The sequence below is a fragment of the Maniola jurtina genome, chromosome 26, assembly GCF_905333055.1.
Source record: "Maniola jurtina chromosome 26, ilManJurt1.1, whole genome shotgun sequence".
NCBI lineage: Eukaryota > Metazoa > Arthropoda > Insecta > Lepidoptera > Nymphalidae > Maniola > Maniola jurtina.
In genome coordinates this window covers 4819707-4840940 of record NC_060054.1, presented here as the reverse complement: position 1 = coordinate 4840940, position 21234 = coordinate 4819707, and the positions used below count along the sequence as shown (strand labels likewise).

Below are 21234 nucleotides of genomic sequence, written 5' to 3'. Positions count from 1 at the left end.
TCGACGAAATATGTGGACAGACGACACGAAACGAGTCGCAGGGAGCCGCTGAATTCAGGCGGCGCAAGACCGTGGCGTGTGGAAGACCCTACAAGAGATCTATGTCCAGCTGTGGATGTCTCATGGGTTGTCGATGATGGTAAACTTTGCCATTAAGAAATTAGTCAATTACATAATATCTTGTTTAACCTCGTTATGATATTATTTCAAACATTTGCTTAGACACATCTTTTCACAGCCCAACAGCTTAACCGATTTTGATGAAAGGTACAGAGTTAGTTTACATCATCGTCCGGGGACGGACATAGGCTACTTTTTAACCCCGAAACTCATAGAGTTCCGACGGGATTCATAACGGCTCAGCCGTTTATCCGTTTTAAAGAGGTACAGAGGTAGTTTGCGTCCCGGAAATTGGCATAGGCGAATTTTATCCCGGAAAAGCAGAGTTCCCACGGGATTTTTAGAAAAAACTAAATCCACGCGGACGAAGTCGGGGCATCATCTAGTAAATAATAAAGCAAACAGTATTATAATACATACATTTTAAGCATTGCAACTGTGTTTAAAATGCAATATGTCTAGTTCAATACAACTTTGTATGTTTTTCTGCCGTAAATATTTATTATTCTTAGACATAAAACTTTCATAGCATAAATCAAATTGTTGATGATTTTAAGCTTATTTCGTGGTTTAAGAGGGGTCTCTTCGTCACTCGCTCCATACAAACGTAGTTCGTCTCTCATCGGAATACTAACCAATCATACTCAATGGAATTTTGTAGAAACGTTCCGGGAACTGATATCTATGCCTGTGGTTTTCCAGATTTCCGTTAAAATATTCGGTTTCTTCCCCTAAAAACGTTACCTCGTGATGACCACGACCGCTCTGCCAAGAGTGTTACGACAAAGAAGATTCGGTTTAAAAGTTACGCGGTCTTAAAAATTCACATACAAATCTTTGAGCCCCTGTAATTTTAAAACTACATATTTTTAGAAAAATCTAAAACACCACAGGCACAGATATTAGTTTCTAGAATATGTCTGCAAAATTTCATGGACTTTGGTTGCTTTATATTCAAATGAAATTGGGGCTACGATTGTATGGAGTAAGCGACGGAGAGAACCCTGTTAACGACATCTTATATTGTAGATAATGGGTACATACCAGGATTAATTTGGTGTTTTAACTGCCGATATTTTTTTCAACAGTTTGTTGATCAACCCCTTGAATAACCCCATGTTAAAATCTAGAGGGAACACTGACGATGGAGGTTCGTTCCACAGTTTGCATATTGTGCATGGAAGGTGCATGGCAAAAAAAAACTGGGGTTGAAGAGCACGAGAGTGAGTGTGATGTTAGCTTGCGGTGCGGTTGTAGAAACTGTTATATATTTATTATAATTATACTACTTTTTCAGTGCTCTTGTATTGAAAAGCTATATCGCCTCCATCCCAATGATATTTTTTTTTGGTAATATGCAAAACATCGTCCAGTACATAATATTATGTATTTATACACATAATATACAAAATGGATCTTGCTGTAACATTGCTTAAAATTATAACTCTGAAATGCAATAATGCAGTAATACCACCAATAAACCACTTGATTTGTCTATACCCCTGTACAAACCCCGAAAACTCCCGTTAAACCCCAACTCATTCACCCAAAACACAACACCAATTCCAAACCTCCCCAATCCCCAAGCCCAAGCGTGACACTCTACCAAAAACCCCGAAAAAAAAAAACAAAATCATAGACAAACCTCCTGTCACAGCGGCAGTGCGAGATCGTGAACGGCATGACGTTGAAATAGCCGAATCTTCGCTTAAAACCTCCAATGTTCATCCGACAGTTATCGTGTGCTCTACAGCACCGATCTTCGTTCCTATCGGGCCCCAATTCGGTGTAAGTCTCCGCCAATTGCCCTGCGCCGCACCATTTCGTCCCGGGCATTATGAAATTCTCCCTGAGTGATCTGCGCGACCTGTCATCCGTTGTTGCATGTTAATTTTACCAGGCTGTACGGTTTTCGACCTTTGCCTGTCAGAGGATAAAATAAAAACAACAGTCTATGGTTGTAATGGCGGGAACGTTTGTTTTTTGTGCAGCAAGATGGGCAAAAGCGTTGAGATATTCAGCATATTTAAATGTTAATTGATGAATAATAATTGATTATGTAATATTAATAAGCTTATTGTACCCCAAAGAGAGTGAATGCGCATTGAGCGAGCGAAATGTATGGTAGAGAACGAATGGAATGGTGATGTGAATGAAATGATCGTGCAAAAATAGTGACTGAATCCTATTCAGTATTCAGTAAAATACAGTTTCTAATGATTTATCCCGAGATAAACCTACCTACTGATTAACTGGACTGACTGTTTTTATGTCAAAGTCAGAACTCTAAACCAAGTAGCGTACGTAGAGTAAGTATATTATACTATCTAAAGTAAGTAATAAGAATTTGCGGTCATAACACCTATACTTATTAATATTTTTTTATTTTTTGGTTTTTAGGGTTCCGACCTCAAAAGGAAAAACGGAACCTTTACAGGTTTACACCTTTTCCTTTGTTGTCTGTCTGTCCGTCGTGTCTGTCAAAAAACCTATAGGGTACTTCCCGTTGACCTAGAATCATGAAAGGTAGGTAGGTAGGTCTTATATCACAAGTACAGGAATAAATCTGAAAACCGTGAATTTGTGGTTATATCATATTTTAAAAGAAAAAATTAAAATGTGTTTCAATTTTCAAAATGAGATAACTATACCAAGTGGGGTATCATAATATGAAAGGGCTTTACCTGTACATCCTAAAACAGATTTTTATTTATTTATTATATATATAATAGTTTTTGATTTATCGTGCAAAATGTTAAAAAAATACCCGAGTACGGAACCCTCAGTGCGCGAGTCTGACTCGCACTTGGGCGGTTTTTTTTTATAGTCATGCGTACGAGTGCCAACTTGTGCGAACTGGTTTAAATAATGTTTTTTTTTTTAATTTTAAATAATTATTATTTATCTGTTCGTTAAATCCAAAGAGGTTTTTTATATCTTCAATACATTAACGATTGAAACTTCGTCAAACTTCACCAAATATTTGCAAAACATTGTTAAAATATTGGGAAAATGTTATAAAACTATTTTTTTTTGCATATTAGTTTGTAATCTTTGCCATTTTTTACGTCATCCTAAAAGTTCGTCCAACCATCAGTTAGTTATCAAGAAATTACCTATGTAACAGGGCTCTCTCCGTCACTCGCTTCATACAATCGTAGTTCCAATTTCATTTGAATATTAAGCAACCAAAGTCCATGAAATTTTGCAGACATATTTTAGAAACTAATATCTGTGTCTGTGGTGTTTTAGATTTTTCTAAAAATATGTAATTTTAAAATTACAGGGGCTCAAAAATTTGTATGAAAATTTTTAAGACCGCGTAACATTGAAACCGAATATTTTAACAGAAATCTGGAAAACCACAGACATAGATATTAGTTTCTAGAATATGTCTGCAAAATTTCATGGACTTTGGTTGCTTAATATTCAAATGAAATTGGAACTACGATTGTATGAAACGAGTGACGGAGAGAGCCCTGTTAAAAATATACCTAACCATCAGTTAGTTATCAAGAAATTACCTATTTAAATAAAGACCCTGATTAAAACATATTTTATTGCGTTTCATTAATTCTAGAATGCATTCTAGAGCTGAGGTCCATAATTTTATTGCGTATTTTTATGGCTATAATTTATAATAAGATATCCGTGTTTCTTCTTTTATGTATTTAACTAACCAATTAAGTATAAGACTATAATCCAGACAAGGCTACTGATAATCCATATGCATTGCAAAAAATGGCATTTTAATGACAAAGTTTTTATTTTTAGTACTTATATACTTTTTAAATAATAAAACCACTCAATATAAATGTATATTGATTGATCCTAACAATACCAAAAATGATACTTTGAATCATTTTAAGATGTTTGTGTAAAATAGAATGATTAGTACTTACCTAAATAAAAAGTATGGTCACAGATAAATAATAATCTAATTTGCCTTAAGGTTTTAGTCACAAAAGAAAATGTTTATGTAATTTTGTGGTGCGAAGTGCAGAAGAGGTAATAGCATCCAAAAAATGGAAAAATATTTTTTTTAAATATATCATGTATTTAATATGTCAGATCAGGCCAAAGGAAAAATAAAAAAAATAATATGGTAAGAAGCACCAGAATATGAAGCCAGTTTAGGGAAGCCAATAAAGAGACCACGTGGTCATGCTTCACTTTAATGAATACGTTTTTCGCAAAGGCACCGTCTATTTTCCTTTCGTCTGTGCGTGTAGAATCACACATACAAATGAGTGAATAGTATAAGATACATAACATGGAAGCACACAAACGTAATTTAATTAGTGCATTGTGTAGAAAAGAAGTGTTATTTCACGAAAAATGTTTGAAATTAGGAAGTGCCTAGATGGTCACAAGTAGCCGTTAGATATAAAAAAAATTAAAAATAGTATCCGACCACAGAAGGTTTTTTTTTTCAAAAATTATAATTACGCTGCCATACGTGTATTAAGAATTCAACCTTGCTGGATTGAGATAAGGAATAAAAAAAAGCTATTAATTTGCAATCGAATAATTTTAAAAATAGAATAACCTCTTGTGGCCGAATTTTAGATATTTATTATCAAACAATCTTGTGGTAATCTAGACACTTTCTCAAAATTAGATTTCAAGTGAATATATCGTTATATAAAGCACACTGTCTTGTAAAAAAATAGACTATCATTATAAAAGATTCATCAAAAACAAAAAAAAATATCAGCCATGAATCCTTTTTCTCATTTTTTCTTCCCCTCCAACCAAAAAAAACTGACTGCTGGAAAAACTTTTCTATTTCTGTTAATAAAAGGCAAAAGGTAGTTTCATTCTTTCTTTTAAAATAACAAAAAACCCAGAGTCCATAGCTAATTTTGTAATTAGAAAAAGAAAGATAATCATGATTTTTCCTGGATTTTTCTATTTTCACTCATTGAATCTATAACAATAAAACTAACCTTTGCAAGCTGTTTTCGCTGACTTTATTCCTGTTTTCCATCATAAAAGTTAATTCTTCGTGCTTTTCAAAGCATTCCGTTTTTAATCTGTCATAGTTGAACCAACTAGCGACATCTGGTGGTAACTTTTCGCCATTTTTTAAAATCCGAAACGTCACATTTCCAAAATGGCGGTAATATCGCTCCTCTTCGTAATTCCGCGGGGTTTTTTCTAGTAACCTATAACTTTCTTCGTCTAACGCTAATTTTAGTTCTTTTCTTAATGTTTTAATGAAGTTTCTCGCTGATTTTGGCTCTGATAAGTATTCGCAGTCCTGAAGGACGCCATTTGGTGTGTATATGACTTGCACAAGATGGCGGCCATCGGTCAGCTGACGGAGTTTCAGGCCGCTTCTGAAACAAGGAAAAACATCACCTATTACTCACAATATTATTAAAAAAAGATTTGTTTTAGCGTTAAAATTTATTTCCAGCTGTACTCCCGTGGTTTAGTCGACGTAAGCCCGACTAGTTTTGAACCCATCCGGGGTTCTTTTCAGTCGAACTTGTCGGGCTTACGTCGACTAACCACGTGATTACCTTGACCTTGACCGAATGTCACTATAAGACCCCGGGACATTACAATGTCACTAAAACCAGGCCGGTAAATCGTAAGAAATTAAGTCAATTGACAATCTACCGTTTAATTATAATATCACTAGTGAGATTGTAATATCGCGGCTTTGACAATATACCTGCGACAATTATAAGACTTTTTATATGTATAAGCTAAAAAGCTAGGTAGGTATAATTTATTGAGAGTAAAAATGTATGGATTTATGTATAGCTAAAGGGCACAAGTGAAATCATGTTGAAATGATTAACTTTCCAATAATAATAATTCAAAACGGTAATGACTTAATCAAAGATTTTTAATGATTTCTGCGTAAAACGGAACGCCCAAATCGTGTAGAGAATTATTATTCCGTTTTATGTAAATGCTTACTTCTTGTTTTACATTGTTAATACATATATGTAAGTGGCAACCTCTGGTGCAGTGGTAAACGTCTTATTAGTGGGAGGTCCCAGGTTCGATTCCCGGTAGAGATTTGGAATTTTATAATTTCTAAATCTCTGGTGTGGTCTGGTGGGAGGCTTCGGCGGTGGCTAGTTACCACCCTACCGGCAGAGCCGTGCTGCCAAGCGAATTAGCGTTTCGTTACAATGCCGTGTAGAAACCAAAGGGATATGGATTGGATAAAGACTGCCTACGCCATACGCCTTCCAGGTTAGCCCGCTTCCATCTTAGACTGCATCATCACTTACCATCAGGTGAGATTGCAGTTAAACTTGTATCTGAATGAATAAATTAATTAAAAAAAGTAGTCTGTACAAACCAAAAGTAATTAGTCAAAATAATCGACTTTTTTGTGAGTAACTTACATCAAAATCATTATTTTAATAACTAACACTTTCAAGTAAAGATTTTTATATAACCCTGTGGAGATGATACTGCCATTGGCGCAATTAGAATGTCATAACCCTACTTTGTCGTATTAGTTTACAAATTGTGAAAAGCCAAATTAAATTTGAATTTCGCGGGCAGACCCGTCTAGTTCACAAAGAGTTCCCACTGGATTTCAAATCCTAAATCCATGCGAAGTCGCGGGCTTTAGCTAGTATTTTCTAATAACAGTATGGATTACATTTTTTCATGTCATAAAAATTACTGTTTGATGTTCTTTTAAACGATAATAAAATTAAGTTGCCCACTGGGGACATTAACAAGTCCACAGGGACTAACATGGCGAGAGGGTGGATGGCTTTATGCAATATGATGTATCCACACCATAGAATGAGGACCTTTCCAGCGAACGTTCCATAAAATTATCATAGAGGACTCTTAATGCATAGCTCTCCGGAAAAGGCAGAAAAAATACTGTCTGTGCCCTTAAGATTGTTTTTTTAGGTCATGTCAATTATTGATATAATATGACGAGTAACTGTTTAGTCTATGGACATATTCCTACGTCAGCCATTCGCCAGTTTTTAATTTTCGTTTTTATTTCTTTCTGCTTTGAATCGAACTGCACTTTGCATTCCGATTACCCTTGCATATAAAGATCTGGTTAGACACCTGGATGAAGAAATAAAAACGAATTTTGTGACACAAATGTATAAAAATCTCTGCATGTTAACTTAAAATTACATTTAACTTATAATTCCGTTCGGTTTCGGCTACGCGGGTATTGGTCCAGGCATTACCGCACAAGGAAAATATTCTTTCTACTGGACTAAACGTAAGGGTTTGGTTTCGCCAGCCAGCCCCGGCTGAATTTGAATAAAATACGGGAGCTTTATTTACCCCGTATTTCATTTTCGCAATTACGGGTTTCTGTATTATCATACCCTGAAATACGGGGTGACCCGTAAAATACGGGGCATCTGGTAACCCTATTTTCAGTGGTTGGCAATCTCTTGCATGAATCGTTACACTACAAACAGATAGGGTAGTTTGTAACAGATATATGTTTATTGCTTTTCTACTTGATTTCAATTGGTGTCGGTTTACTCTTAGTTTTAGGGGATGTAATAAAATTACTGTATGTACTTGCAAAATTATTATTCGCGGACATTGGATATTAGGGTGGAAATTTATTTCTGTACAGGGTGTTTGGTAATTAGTATATAATGACGACACGTACCCATGTTACTTTGATCTGATAAATACAATGCTGAAGTAAAATGAGTAATTTTTTTAAAAAAGAATATTAGCCATGCTAATCATGACTAATACTCCCCTTTCCCTCCAATTAAGCGTAAAGCTTGTGTCAGGAGTGGGTACGACAATAGTGCAACGGGTGGGGTTTGAACCGCCGACCTTTCGAAATTCAGTCCGCTCCTCAACCGTTGAGCTATCGAGGCTCTGAATCTAATAAGGCTCTTTAATGGATTATTGTGTAAAGCGTTGTCCTTGTCCCGCTCAATTTACGTAAGACGCTGTCCTTGTAAATACTGCACTCTCCATTCCTTCACTCCCATAGTCTGTTTATGTTTCAGCACCCATCAAAAGCCATCCCAAGGCACTATCGCTTACCAACACAATTAGATTACCGACATGTGGCACCCTCACCCCAATAGCTGGACCCCTCGATCACCCAATCACAGCTCATTTAACCGCTACTATGTTTTACTTAACCGATTTGGGTGAAATCCGAACATTATTTTACTCGTTATATCGACATGTTACATCCTTATTCCTTACTAGCCGATGGCCGCGACTTCGCCCGCGTGGATTTAGGTTTTTCGGAATCCCGTGGAAACTCTGTGATGTTCCGGGATAAAAAGGAACCTATGTGCTAATCCAGGATATAATCTATCTTCATTCCCAGCCAAATCCGTCTAGTAGTTTTTGCGTGAAGGAGTAACAAACATACACACACACACATACACACAAACTTTCGCCTTTTTAATATTAGTGTGACTAAGAAGAGATTGCTGCTGACTGAAATTGAGCTTGATTTTTGATAATTCAACCCCCTAAGGGGTAAAATAGGGGTTTGTACTTTGTAGTCCTATAATTCTATAATTTTGGTGGATTATTTTATTCATTATTGTAAACTACGTTTGTTCGGAGTACAAGTTACGAATAAACTCCTTAGCCTTCGGAATAAATTTTTTGAAATCCTTTTCTTTGTTTAAATCTTTTAACAAATAATTAATAGCAGACGAGATAATGTACAAGTGCATAAATAATTATTATTATTTTAATATAAAAGTTTACGGTCTTTGAAAATTAATATGAATAAAGGATCAGCCCATGGTCTCCACGCCAAAAGTTACAAATATGAAATTGTTTTTTTTTTTTTAATTGAAAATATTACAATAAAACTTAAAGCTAACCTTATCTAATTGTAATTATTACTATACAAATCATGCCCGCGTGGAATGGTGCCAAGATCACTGGCTGCATTTCCACGCTGGACAGCCAGGCTGATCCGTTGCGCAAAAAATGAGCCAGCCCTCCTGTCACAATTGTTTTCTTTTTTTTTGCCTCTTTTTAGGACCTGTCATCCCGTCTCGTGGAGTCCACGGGTCACCAGAGGTCTGACTGTAACCTCGGTCAGAGAATATGAGTCTGGCCATCCAACGTGCTAACGAAGCCAACGTTCTGGCCACCCTGCCTCTTTACAGTGGTTTGGATGACATTTTTATAAATAAAGACATATCGATAATATTTTTTTTTAATAAAGATGCAACTGCTTGAAAACGTTGTTTTATTTTAAACCTAACAACATTTTCCATATGCAACCCTTTTCGAAAGTCAATACAAGTGTAAGTTAAAAATTTATAACACCCCCGACAAGTGAAGGTTACAGTAACTAGAAAAGAACTGATAACTGAAAACTGAATTACAATCGGTTCATTAGTTTAGAAGCTACGATGCCACAGACAGATAGATACACACGTCTAACTTATAACACCACTCTTATCTAATCGCCTACTGCCTATAACCCCCCCCCCCCCCCCCCCTCAAATCCCAGGCAAAGATAAATTATTTTGCATAGTTCTTGCATTATCAATTTTTTTTGTGAATATTCAACACAACTCTGAAATTCAACATTTTGCAAATTCAACATTATGAGAATTCAACATCTTGAACCTGATAGATTATAATGTCTCTGTTTAATTATGTCTATTTCAAGCGTAAAAGTATTACGCCGAAATAGTATCCAAAAATACTCAAAAACTACTGAACCGATTTGTCAATTACCGTTCACCAAAGGATCTTATATTTAGTATAGCGTCGAAAGATAGCGCGGCGGAATACCCAGCAACGCCATCTAGTTACAGACGAATGAACTAAAAATATTTAAAGTCTTCACAACAATATTTTAACTAGACGAGCAAAAAACGGGCCGTTAATTTTTTCCTATTAACCCTAAAAACTATACTGTATGCGTTTCAGCGAGAAGTTACGAAGGAAAACTAAAGTTTAGTTAGTAGATTCCAGTATAATTAATTATCAACTTCTCGGCATAAATTAATATAACAAACAAAATTCTATTTCACCGTTTTACTTATTTACAATCCGAATTAAATAGAATATAAATAGAATTCCAGTAAGTGAATAAAACTGAGCATAGACACGGAGAGTAGAGTGACCGTGACCATAGAGTAGGGCTAATCTTTATTGCTGCGCCACACTCTCGCGCCAGACCACAGCGCAGACGGATTGTGGCCGAGCATGCTCTCATTTTAAATTCACGCTGCTATACCTACAGCTAATTTGCATTTGTACGCTTAAATACCCAATAAGGTCTAGGATTTGAAACTAAGGTAAACAAGACGTAGGGGTACTTAATAAAAACAAACACGACTGCCCTGTCAAAAACAACCACCATATTACTACCATATTGTTTTCTTAGGGTTTCGTACCTCAAAAAGAAAAACGGAACCCTTATAGGATCACTTTGTTGTCTGTCTGTCTGTCAAAAAACCTATAGGGTACTTCCCGTTGTCCTAGAATCATGAAATTTGGCAAGTAGGTAGGTCTTATAGCACAAATACAGGAATCAATCTGAAAACCGCGAATTTGTGGTTACATCATTTAAAAAAAAATTAAAACGTGTTTCAATTTTCAAAATAAGATTACTATACCAAGTGGGGTATCATATTATGAAAGGGCTTTACCTGTACATTCTAAAACAGATTTTTATTTATTTTTATGCATAATAGTTTTTGATTTATCGTGCAAAATGTAGGAAAAAATACCCGAGTACGGAACCCTCAGTGCGCGAGTCTGACTCGCACTTGGTCGTTTTTTTTTTAATTTATTGCCAGCGTCATTCGGAATGATGTAAGGATTCTATAACCCACACATCCAAATCTGTTCAGACATTTAGAAGGTCTGGTGGAATAAAAAAAATCGCATTTAGGTAGGTACAATAATACGTCCTGAAAACGTTTTTTTTTTTTTTTTTTGGGCAGTAATAAACATCTTCTACAGCATCAGTATACCTTTGTTTTTCAAAGTAGCCTAAGCGCTTGGCTGCAATCAGACCAGTGATGATGCAGCCTAAGATGGAGCGCGCTTGCCAAGAAGTTGCATAATCACTCTTGACTTGAAGTTACTTATATTAAAAGTGGAAGGGAAACTGATGCCGGAGGGCGTTCCATATCCTAGCAGATCGGGTTAGAAACGAAGAAGCAAATCGCTTCGTACGTGTCCGAGGAATTTCAACTACGTACGGATGCGTACCCTATGATAAACCTACCTACTTACCGTAACATACTATAAAGTCTGAAAAGTTAGAGAAGGCTCCAACCACTAGGCTATCACGGTTTATTAAATATGTACAACAGCTAATATAGCCAGACGAGAAATAAAAAAACAGCTAATATTAATATTATTTTCCTATAACATCATTCCACACGTATAATAGACAATTCTCTTTTTTTTAAGATTAGTTATTTTACAGTCAGATGATTTATTATCTGTTGCCTGTGTTCTTTATCGGGCCGCCGTAACACTCATTACATGTAAAATCAATTTGAAATAAGAACATCAGCGCTGCCATAAAGAAAGTTATCATTCTATATAAAAGAACCTTCTTATCACAAGCGTAACTTTGCTGGTGGCAATTTTGGGAACTAATTTGACTGGTAAGAAATAAGGTTCAAAATTGCATACAATAATCATTTTGTAAAGACACTAGCGCTGCTATTGACGGCAAAGTAAGTAATTCGAATTTTGAAATAAAATGAAATGATACATCGGTGTACGTTGTACCAAATTGAATTTACCATTGTATTAAATTTGTACAACCTTATTTTTATAGCAGTAGAATTGAAAATTGAACGTAAGTATTCAGAAAGATGGTAGAGTTAAAATGGTTGTATAAGGTAAATGAATTCAGTAATAAATCTTTTGAATTTTTAACGAATATAAAAGATGATTGTATTGACTGCTATAATATTGTTATAAATGATGTAATGCGTACTTCGTGGGATATTTTTTATAGTTTAGGTTAGGCTCAAGATTTTTATTATAAAGAAATAAGTTCGTTGAACAGCGATGTAAAAAAGTTCCACTTTGATATCTGTGGTCGAACATATCATGGAATATCGTAGATGTTACAGTTATTCAATTTACGTAAAGTATGAGACATTTGACAACATTATTATGTAAAAACGGGTCAAGTGAGAGTCAGGCCTCGCTTTTTTAGGGATCCGCACATAAGTTATGAACATCATATCACAAAAATGGCCCATACGACTTTGTGACAATGAAATCACGTCGCTTACGCGTTTCTTCAAGAAAGTTTCGTGATATGTTTATCATTCAAATCAGTTAAAAAGAACTAAAGCATTTATACCATCCAGTAGCCATGCACTTTACGAGTGAAAACCTAACTCTAGAAGGTCCAAAACGCCGAGGAAATCACGTCGGTTACGCGTTTCTTCAAGAAAGTTTCTGACATATATTTATCTTTCAAATCATCTAAAGAGAACTAAAGTATTCATACCATCCAGTAGCCTTGCACTTTGTATACACATGATACGAGTGAAAATCTAACTCTAGAAGGTCCAAACCGCCGTCACGTCGCTTACGCGTTCTCCAAGAAAGTTTCTGTGATATGCACGATATGTTTAACTTTCAAGTCAGCTAAAGCGAACATAAGTACTTACACCATCCAATCCAATCCAATCCAGTCATGCACTTTGTATACACATGATACGAGTGAAAACCTAACTCACGCCGAGGAAATCACGTCGCTTACGCGTTTTTCCATTTCTCCAAGAAATTTTCTTTGATATGTTTATCTCCCACGTTAGCCAAAGAGAAGTAAATTACTTATACCATCCAGTAGCCATGCACGTTGTATCATGGCTAGTTAACATACAATTAACATATTTCCACACGATCTTAGACAGTATACAAATTGCACTTTCTGTAAGTGCCACTGCGGAGTTATGAGGTTGCGTGCGGACACACAGATAGACATTCCTCGATAATGGATTGAAATGGAGAGCTGGTTACTCCAGTTTCTATAGGTACTTTAATGTAATACTATACTTTACTTTTCTTGAGCTTACTACTGACTTTTCAATCGTCAAATAACTTTTATCTCTGAGTAATGATGTATTTCCTATACCGAAACTGTCAAACCCTCAAAATTCCTCATATAGTGGTTATTTGACGTTTGAAAACCGGCCAAATGCGAGTCAGACTCGCGCACCGAGGGTTCCGTACTCGGGATTTTTTCGACATTTTACACGATAGATCAAAAACTATTATGCATAAAAATAAATAAAATCTATTTTAGAATGTACAGGTAAAGCCATAATACCCCACTTGGTACAGTTATCTTACTTTGAAAATTGAAAATACTAGTTAATTAATTATTTTTCATAAACACATTGTGTGTATTTGTATAATATTTCTTGTGATGTAAACACAAAACCACATTTGGGATGCAGATACCTATCATGATGTAGATATTCGCTAAGAAAGGATTTTTGAAAAATTCAACCCCTAAGAGGCTAAATTAGGGGTTCGAATTCTGTGTCTCACACTAGTACATAACATAAATCTAATAGCCTATAATACTTTTTGCAATTCGATCGCCTCTTTGAATCAAACGCCTTTGTTTTTCTTACGGTACCTTACAATCGGCTGGGTGATTCAACCATGAGATATAAAATCATCTCTCTTCGCGGGGCCGATAAAATGCCGCTACTATCGGTACACCCGTCCGTCTGTCTATCAGCGAGCTGTATCTCGTAAATCGTAATAGGTATAGAGACTTGAAATTTTCACGTAATGCCGCTATCTATAACCACAAATAATAAAAATTTGAAAATAGCCGCCATGAAATTTAAAAAAAATCAAGTACGGAAGCCTTCGTGTGCGAGTTCGACTCGCACTTGACCGATTTTTTGTAATATACCTAGAGAAGAGAACCAAGAGAAAAAGTGAGAAGGATAGATCTTGAGAATCAAAGTCACTTGACTTTGACTTTGTAGTGTGCCGAGGAAAAGATGGCAATAAAGCAATGTAGACCGCCACGGGACGAATAAAAACAAATTATAGCGTTTTAAAAATGAACTATGTCAATAAATAAACAAAAAACAATTTAAGGTTTTTTTTTTAAATAATTGTAAATTGTAACAAGCCACATCCATCAGAGACAAATAAAGAAAAATTAATTACCGTTTCCGATTAAACAAAAAAAGTTTGATATTTGGAGCAGTTCCCGGATTGTTTCAAATAAGGAAATTGTATCCAATTGTGTTTTTTTTTAGAAAGAATATTAGCCATGCTAATCATGACTAATACTCCCCGTTCCCCTCGAATTAAGCGTAAAGCTTGTGCCAGGAGTGGGTACGACAATAGTGCAACGGGTGGGATTTGAACCGCCGACCTTTCGGAATTCAGTCCGCTCCTCAACCGTTGAGCTATGGAGGCTTTATTTCATGAGGAATTAAAAATAACATCGTGAAAAGTTCAAGTTATTTACATATTTTATTTATAGTTTTGAAATAAAAAGCTTTCAAACTTTGGGTTTTAAAAATCCCGTGGAAAACCGTTGATTTTTCGTGATTAAAATTTTTTTATGACCGCCTCCACTCTCCATCGAAAACGTCAAAAACTGAATATTTTTGAGCGGTTAAACTATATGCAGTGAAAACAAGCAGCATTTTAGGGCCCCAAAGTTCTAATTACACAATCGTGTTTTTTGCTAATCTTTTTTTTTAAACAGGTTGAACGATCTTCAGTTATTTACCAATGGATTATAGGTTTTAACTTTTTAATTTAAGAGGATCGTCTAGATAACGTTTTTCTCTCATAAATGTAATCAACTTTTCATAATTTTTAACCCCCGACCCAAAAAGAGGGGTGTTATAAGTTTGACGTGTGTATCTGTGTATCTGTCTGTGGCATCGTAGCTCTTAAACTAATGAACCGATTTTAATTTAGTTTTTCTTGTTTGAAAGGTGGCTTGATCGAGAGTGTTCTTAGCTATAATCCAAGAAAATCGGTTTAGCCGTTTGAAAGTTCTAACGTTCTAACGTAGAGTTGAAAGCTCTTTTCTAGTTTCCTTGTAGAGGTTTTTGCGTTGGGGGTTTTTTTTAAATTTTAAGTTATTAGTACCCGACGGCAAAGCCCTTTTGACTTTACCGGTAGTCGGGTAATAAATAAATTCATTCTTTTTCAGCTCAGAAAACTATACAAAATCTAAAAACCTAAACCTACCAATGTAAAGCCATGTCCCCAACTCCGCAACAACTCGTCAACAAGATTACCGGCGGTCGCCATTTGCGGCGGCCATTTTGGCACAAACGTCAAACTTACAAAATGGATTCCCGCCGGGGAAGCCGCTCGCAATTCCCGAATTTCGGACCTCGACCGCAGCTTTTGAAATGCCATTTTGACATTTCAAACGAAGTTTCCATCCTTATGTCGTTGACATTCCATCTACACGCACGAAACGTTTTGCGTCTTCATTCCTCATACGCATGGCTAAGGTTTGGAATACTCTTCCGCGATCTGTTTTTCCTGCCAATTACAATCCGGGTATCTTTAAAACAAGAGTGAATAGGCACCTTCTAGGTAAACGCGTCCCATCTTAGACCACATCATCACTTTCCATCAGGTGTGATTGTGGTCAAGCGCTTACCTATAGTGAATAAAAAAAAAAAAAACTCTGGAATAGAAACTCTCTTCGTAGATTTCATTGTTGAGGGTCATGACACCTTCCATTTATATACAACTTATCTCTACATCCATACTCTCTGGCGCAGTGGTTAAGCGCTGTGGTCTTATTTGAGGGAGGTCCCGGGTTTCATACCCGGCAGGCAATTTCTGAATTTCTGGTCTGGTCTTGTGGGAGGCTTCGGCCGTGGCTAGTTACCACCTTACCAGCAAAGCCGTGCCGCCAAGCGATTAAGCGTTTCGGTACGATGCCGTGTAGAAACCAAAGGAGTATGGGTTCAATAAAAACTGCTATACCTCTTCCAGGTTAGCTCGCTTCCATCTTAGACTATGTTATCATCACTTATCACCAGGTGAGATTGTAGTCAAGGGCTAACCTGTATCTAAAAAAACCTACACAACTCTCTGAACTAAAATAAAATGAGATACTACATAATAGGCTATTTGAATCACACTAATATTATAAAGGAGAAAGTTTGTATGTGTGTGTGTGTTTGTATGTTTGTTACTCCTTCACGCAAAAACTACTGGACGGATTGGGCTGAAATTTAGAATGGAGATAGATTATACTCTGGATTAGCATATAGGCTACTTTTTATCCCGGAAAATCAAAGAGTTCCCACGGGAATTTAAAAAAACCTAAATCCACGCGGACGAAGTCGCGGGCGTTAGCTAGTACTACGTACATAATAGGCTCTTTGAATAAAAGATATTTGAAGAGTTGTTCATTTAAAAAAAAAAAAAAACGCATACGCATCGGATTTCAGTCCAAAGTTCGATTCCAAAACAAACTAATCAGCATTTTTGTCTTTGAGTAGGTTATTATTTGTCTGCGGATATCTTGTTCCATTCACTGACCTCTACTAAAATACCAAGTACACTGGAGCTCCGATTGGCAACCTGCGGGGTGATTCACTAACTCAGTGATCATCATATTATTATGCTACTAACATTATAAACCCGAAAGTGTGTTATTATGTATGTATGGATGTTTGTTACTCTTTCACGCAAGAACTACTGAACGAAATTTTGGTTGAAATTGAGAATGGAGATAGATTATACCCTGGGTGAACGCATAGAAAATCAATGAGTTCCCACGGGATTTTAAAGAACCTATATCCACGCGGACGAAGTCGCGGGCATCAGCTACTATCACACTAATATTATAAAGGAGAAAGTTTGTATGTGTGTGTGTGTATGTTTGTTACTCCTTCACGCAAAAACTACTGGACGGATTGGGCTGAAATTTAGAATGGAGATAGATTATACCCTGGATTAGCACATAAGCTACTTTTTATCCCGGAAAATCAATGAGTTCCCACGGGATTTTAAAAAACTTATATCCACGTGAACGAGGCGAGGGCATCAACTACCAGCTAGTATTACAAATATGTATAAAGCATGTTACACAATCGAAGATTATAGAGCGTGGATTTGACTTGAAGCTCGTTCCAGCAATGCCTGGGACTGTTATGGCATAATATTGTAGGTATATCAAATCTTTAAAAAGAGCAACCGCTGAGTTTCTTGCTGGTTCTCCACGGCGGACAGACAGACAGCAGTGACATTAATAGGGCTCCTTTATTACCTTTTGGGTACTAAAGTAGCCGCGTAAAAGACCCGTTGTTCTGTCTAGAATCGAACGCGTTTTATAATCACAGCAAGTGGTAATTACTTATCCGTACTAATAAATAATATTGAAGTGTTTGTCTGTTTGAACGGGCTAATCTTTGGAATGGCTAAACCTATTTTGAAGGGACTTTCACAGACAAGTAGAGGATTAACCAAGGAGTAAAATAGGCTACTTTTAAACCGACTTTGAAAAATGGAGTAGTTGTGTTTTTGTACCTATGTACACTGATATCTCCGAGATTTCTGAACCGTTTTGCGTAATTTTTTTTAATCGATTAAGTAACTTTGCGACATTGTTCCATAAAAAAATTGGATTCCAACTCCTCAATCCTGATGCTGCACAGCAGGGGGTCTGACTAATCCACGCGGGCCAAGCTGCGGGCGTCATATTTTAGTCTGTAATATTAAAATTAATTAAGCAGAAAGTGGTCACACAGGAAAAGTCAGTTCGATTCGTTATAAGTTCCAAATTCCAAAATGATTGACAGCTATGATTTAAGCACGGGCGATGTTGTATTTTTTTATTCGTTTTAAACCCCCGACCCAAAAAGAGGGGTGTTACAAGTTTCACGTGTGTATCTGTCTGTGGCATCGTAGCTCCTAAACTAATGAACCGATTTTAATTTAGTTTGTTTTTGTTTGAAAGGTGGCTTGATCGAGAGTGTTCTTAGCTATAATCCAAGTAAATCGGTTCGGCCGTTTGAAAGTAATCAAGGTTTGTTGTAGTGTCTAGCACGGAAATGAAATAATTATCTACGGAACCGTAAAACAAAGAGGACGGACTCACACTTGACCAGTTTTTAGTAGCCTTAGCCTTTATATTTAGTTGCAGAACAATTACTTATCTATTGCTTTTGCCGAGTCATAGCTTTCGCTTCGGTATAGGTTTTTGATCTCAGTGTAAAGTGTGGGAATCAAACTTCGGAATTAAATGTTAGACAGGGTTGCCCAACATTTTGTTTCTATCAAGTACTAGCCGATGCCTGCGACTTCGCCCGCGTGGATTTAGGTTTTTTGAAATCCCGTGGGAACTCTTAGATTTTCCGGGATAAAAAGTAGCCTATGTGCTAATCCAGGATATTATCTATCTCCATTCTAAATTTCAGCCAAATCCGCTCAGTAGTTTTTGCGTGAAGGAGTAACAAACACACACACACACACACACACACACACACACACACACACACACACACACACACACACACACACACACACACACACACACACACACACACACACACACACACACACACACACACACACACACACACAAACTTTCGCCTTTATAATATTAGTGTGAAGTGTGATAGTGTGACTAGACGCTGCCCACGACTTTGTCCGTGTGGATGGACAAAGGTTCCTTCAAAAACCCTGTGGGAACTTTTTATCTCGTAATACGCACTGGATTGAAAACCTCCTTCTTTTTTAGAAGTCGGTCAAAAATCAAGAGATTTAAGAAAACCCCAGCCAAGTACGAATCAGACTCGCGCACCGAGAGTTCCGTACTCGGGTATTTTTTACAACATTTTGCTCGATAAATCTATATCACACTAATATTATAAAGGCCAAAGTTTGTATGTGTGTGTGTATGTTTGTTACTCCTTCACGCAAAAACTACTACACGGATTTGGCTGAAATTGAGAATGGAGATAGATAATATCCTGGATTAGCACATAGGCTACTTTTAATCCCGGAAAATCAAAGAGTTCCCGCGGGATTTCAAAAAAACCTAAATCCACGCGGGCGAAGTCGCGGGCATCGGCTAGTTATGCATAAAAATAAATAAAAATGTTTTAGATTGTATAGGTAAAGCCCAGTCTTTATCGTGCAAAATGTCGGAAAAAATACCTGAGTACGGAATCTTCGGAGTGCGAGTTTGACTCGCACTTAGCCGATGTTTTCAAATTTGTGTGTGAAGGCTGTCAATCCCCACTTGGCCAGCATGACGAACTATGGTCTATGGCATATAAACCCATCTCATTCTGAGCAGGAGGCCAGCATGGGTCGATCATGATGATAAATAAATAAATAAATAAATATACTTTTATTCGGGACTATAAAGTTAGGCGCAAACACAGTACATAGAATGAAAACAGATAAAACATAAAAACTAATAAATTAAACTTAAAAACCTAAATATTTATCTAAAACATAACTTACTGAGCTTTCCATGCATTTCGACCACCGCTATTTCGTAGTTCTAATCTATACTAATAAATAAAATTGGAGTGTCTGTCTGTAATTTCGAAATAACTACCTCATATTAAGCTCATATGGTTATTTGAACGATACCAACACTGAATCACACGTTTTTAAAATTTTTGTCTGTCTGTCTGTCTGTCTGTTTGAAAAGGCTAATCTTTGGAACGGCTGAACCGATTTTGACGGGATTTTCACAGACAAGTAGAGGATTGACCAGGGCGTAAAATAGGCTACTTTTTTAACCGACTTTCGAAAAGGGAGTTGTGTTTTTCTACCTATGTACACCGAAATCTCCGAGATTTCTGAACCGATTTGCGTAATTTTTTTTTTTAATCGATAGAGGAACTTTGTGACATTGTTTCATAAAAAAATTGGATTCCAACTCCTCAATCCTGATGCTGCAGGGGATCTGGCCAATCCACGCGGGCGAAGCTGCGGGCATCAGCTAGTCTATACTAATAAATAAAATTGGAGTGTCTGTCTGTAATTTCGAAATAACTACCTCATATTAAGCTCATATGGTTATTTGAACGATACCAACACTGAATCACACGTTTTTAAAATTTTTGTCTGTCTGTCTGTCTGTCTGTCTGTCTGTCTGTCTGTCTGTCTGTCTGTCTGTCTGTTTGAAAAGGCTAATCTTCGGAACGGCTGGACCGATTTTGACGGGGTTTTCACAGACAAGTAGAGGATTGATCAGGGAGTAAAATAGGCTACTTTTTTAACCGACTTTCAAAAAGGGAGTTGTGTTTTTCTTCCTATGTACACCGAAATCTCCGAGATTTCTGAACCGATTTGCGTAATTTTTTTTTTAATCGATAGAGGAACTTTGTGACAACTTTCCCACGGGATTTCAGACCCTAAATCCACGCGGGCGAAGCTGCGGGCATCAGCTAGTAAATAATAAACTTGTACTGCAAAGGCACGGTGATCCTCTGAGCCGAATTGCATGGAATTTCAATGAATCTTATATCTACTTATATTAAATCTAAAAATAAACAATTATAAAATCTAAATAATAGTAAAAATCAGAATGCGTGTCTGTGGCGCCAAACTGTCCCAAAAAGGGAATCGCCTCAGCATAATGATGTAGTAGTGTACGTGGATACACTACCTCAGCGCTGTTTTTCAGGCAACCCCTGAAAAAAAATCAGCTCGACGTCCCGGATCAGTCTAGATATTATTCTGTTTGACCTGTGCGATTGACCTCCCTATGCAAAATTGACTAAGCTAATGATGATAAATCACACTAATATTATAAAGGCGAAAGTTTGTATGTGTGTGTGTGTGTGTGTGTTTGTTACTCCTTCACGCTAAAACTACTGGACGGATTGGGCTGAAATTTAGAATGGAGATAGATTATACTCTGAATTAGCACATAGGCTACTTTTTATCCCGGAAAATCAAAGAGTTCCCACGGGATTTTTAAAAAACTACATCCACGCGAACGAAGTCGCGGGCATCAGCTAGTAATAAATAATGTAACATACATATACAGCCAACAAAGTGTGTATTAACAAGTGACAACCCTATCCACTATATATCTTGATGCTCGGCCAATCAATCAGATTGTATTAATTTACAGTTAACACCCAGTTAATGGACTTTATCCGATTACGAAGAAGGGAAATG

At 36.7% G+C, this 21234-nt stretch overlaps 1 protein-coding gene across 3 annotated transcripts in view; it reads right to left on the bottom strand.

Annotated features, from left to right (window-relative positions):
• LOC123878878 overlaps positions 1-21234 on the bottom strand; it is a 60732-nt gene that overhangs the window by 19070 nt on the left and 20428 nt on the right. For 2 of the 3 annotated variants that reach the window (XM_045926252.1, XM_045926254.1), the window contains exons 3-4: positions 5070-5462; positions 1766-1987 (exon numbers count right to left, since the gene is read on the bottom strand). In XM_045926252.1, the coding sequence (XP_045782208.1) occupies positions 1766-1987; positions 5070-5462 (615 nt within the window). The remainder of the gene's footprint in view (positions 1-1765; positions 1988-5069; positions 5463-21234) is intronic. The other variant, XM_045926253.1, reaches the window with a different exon arrangement.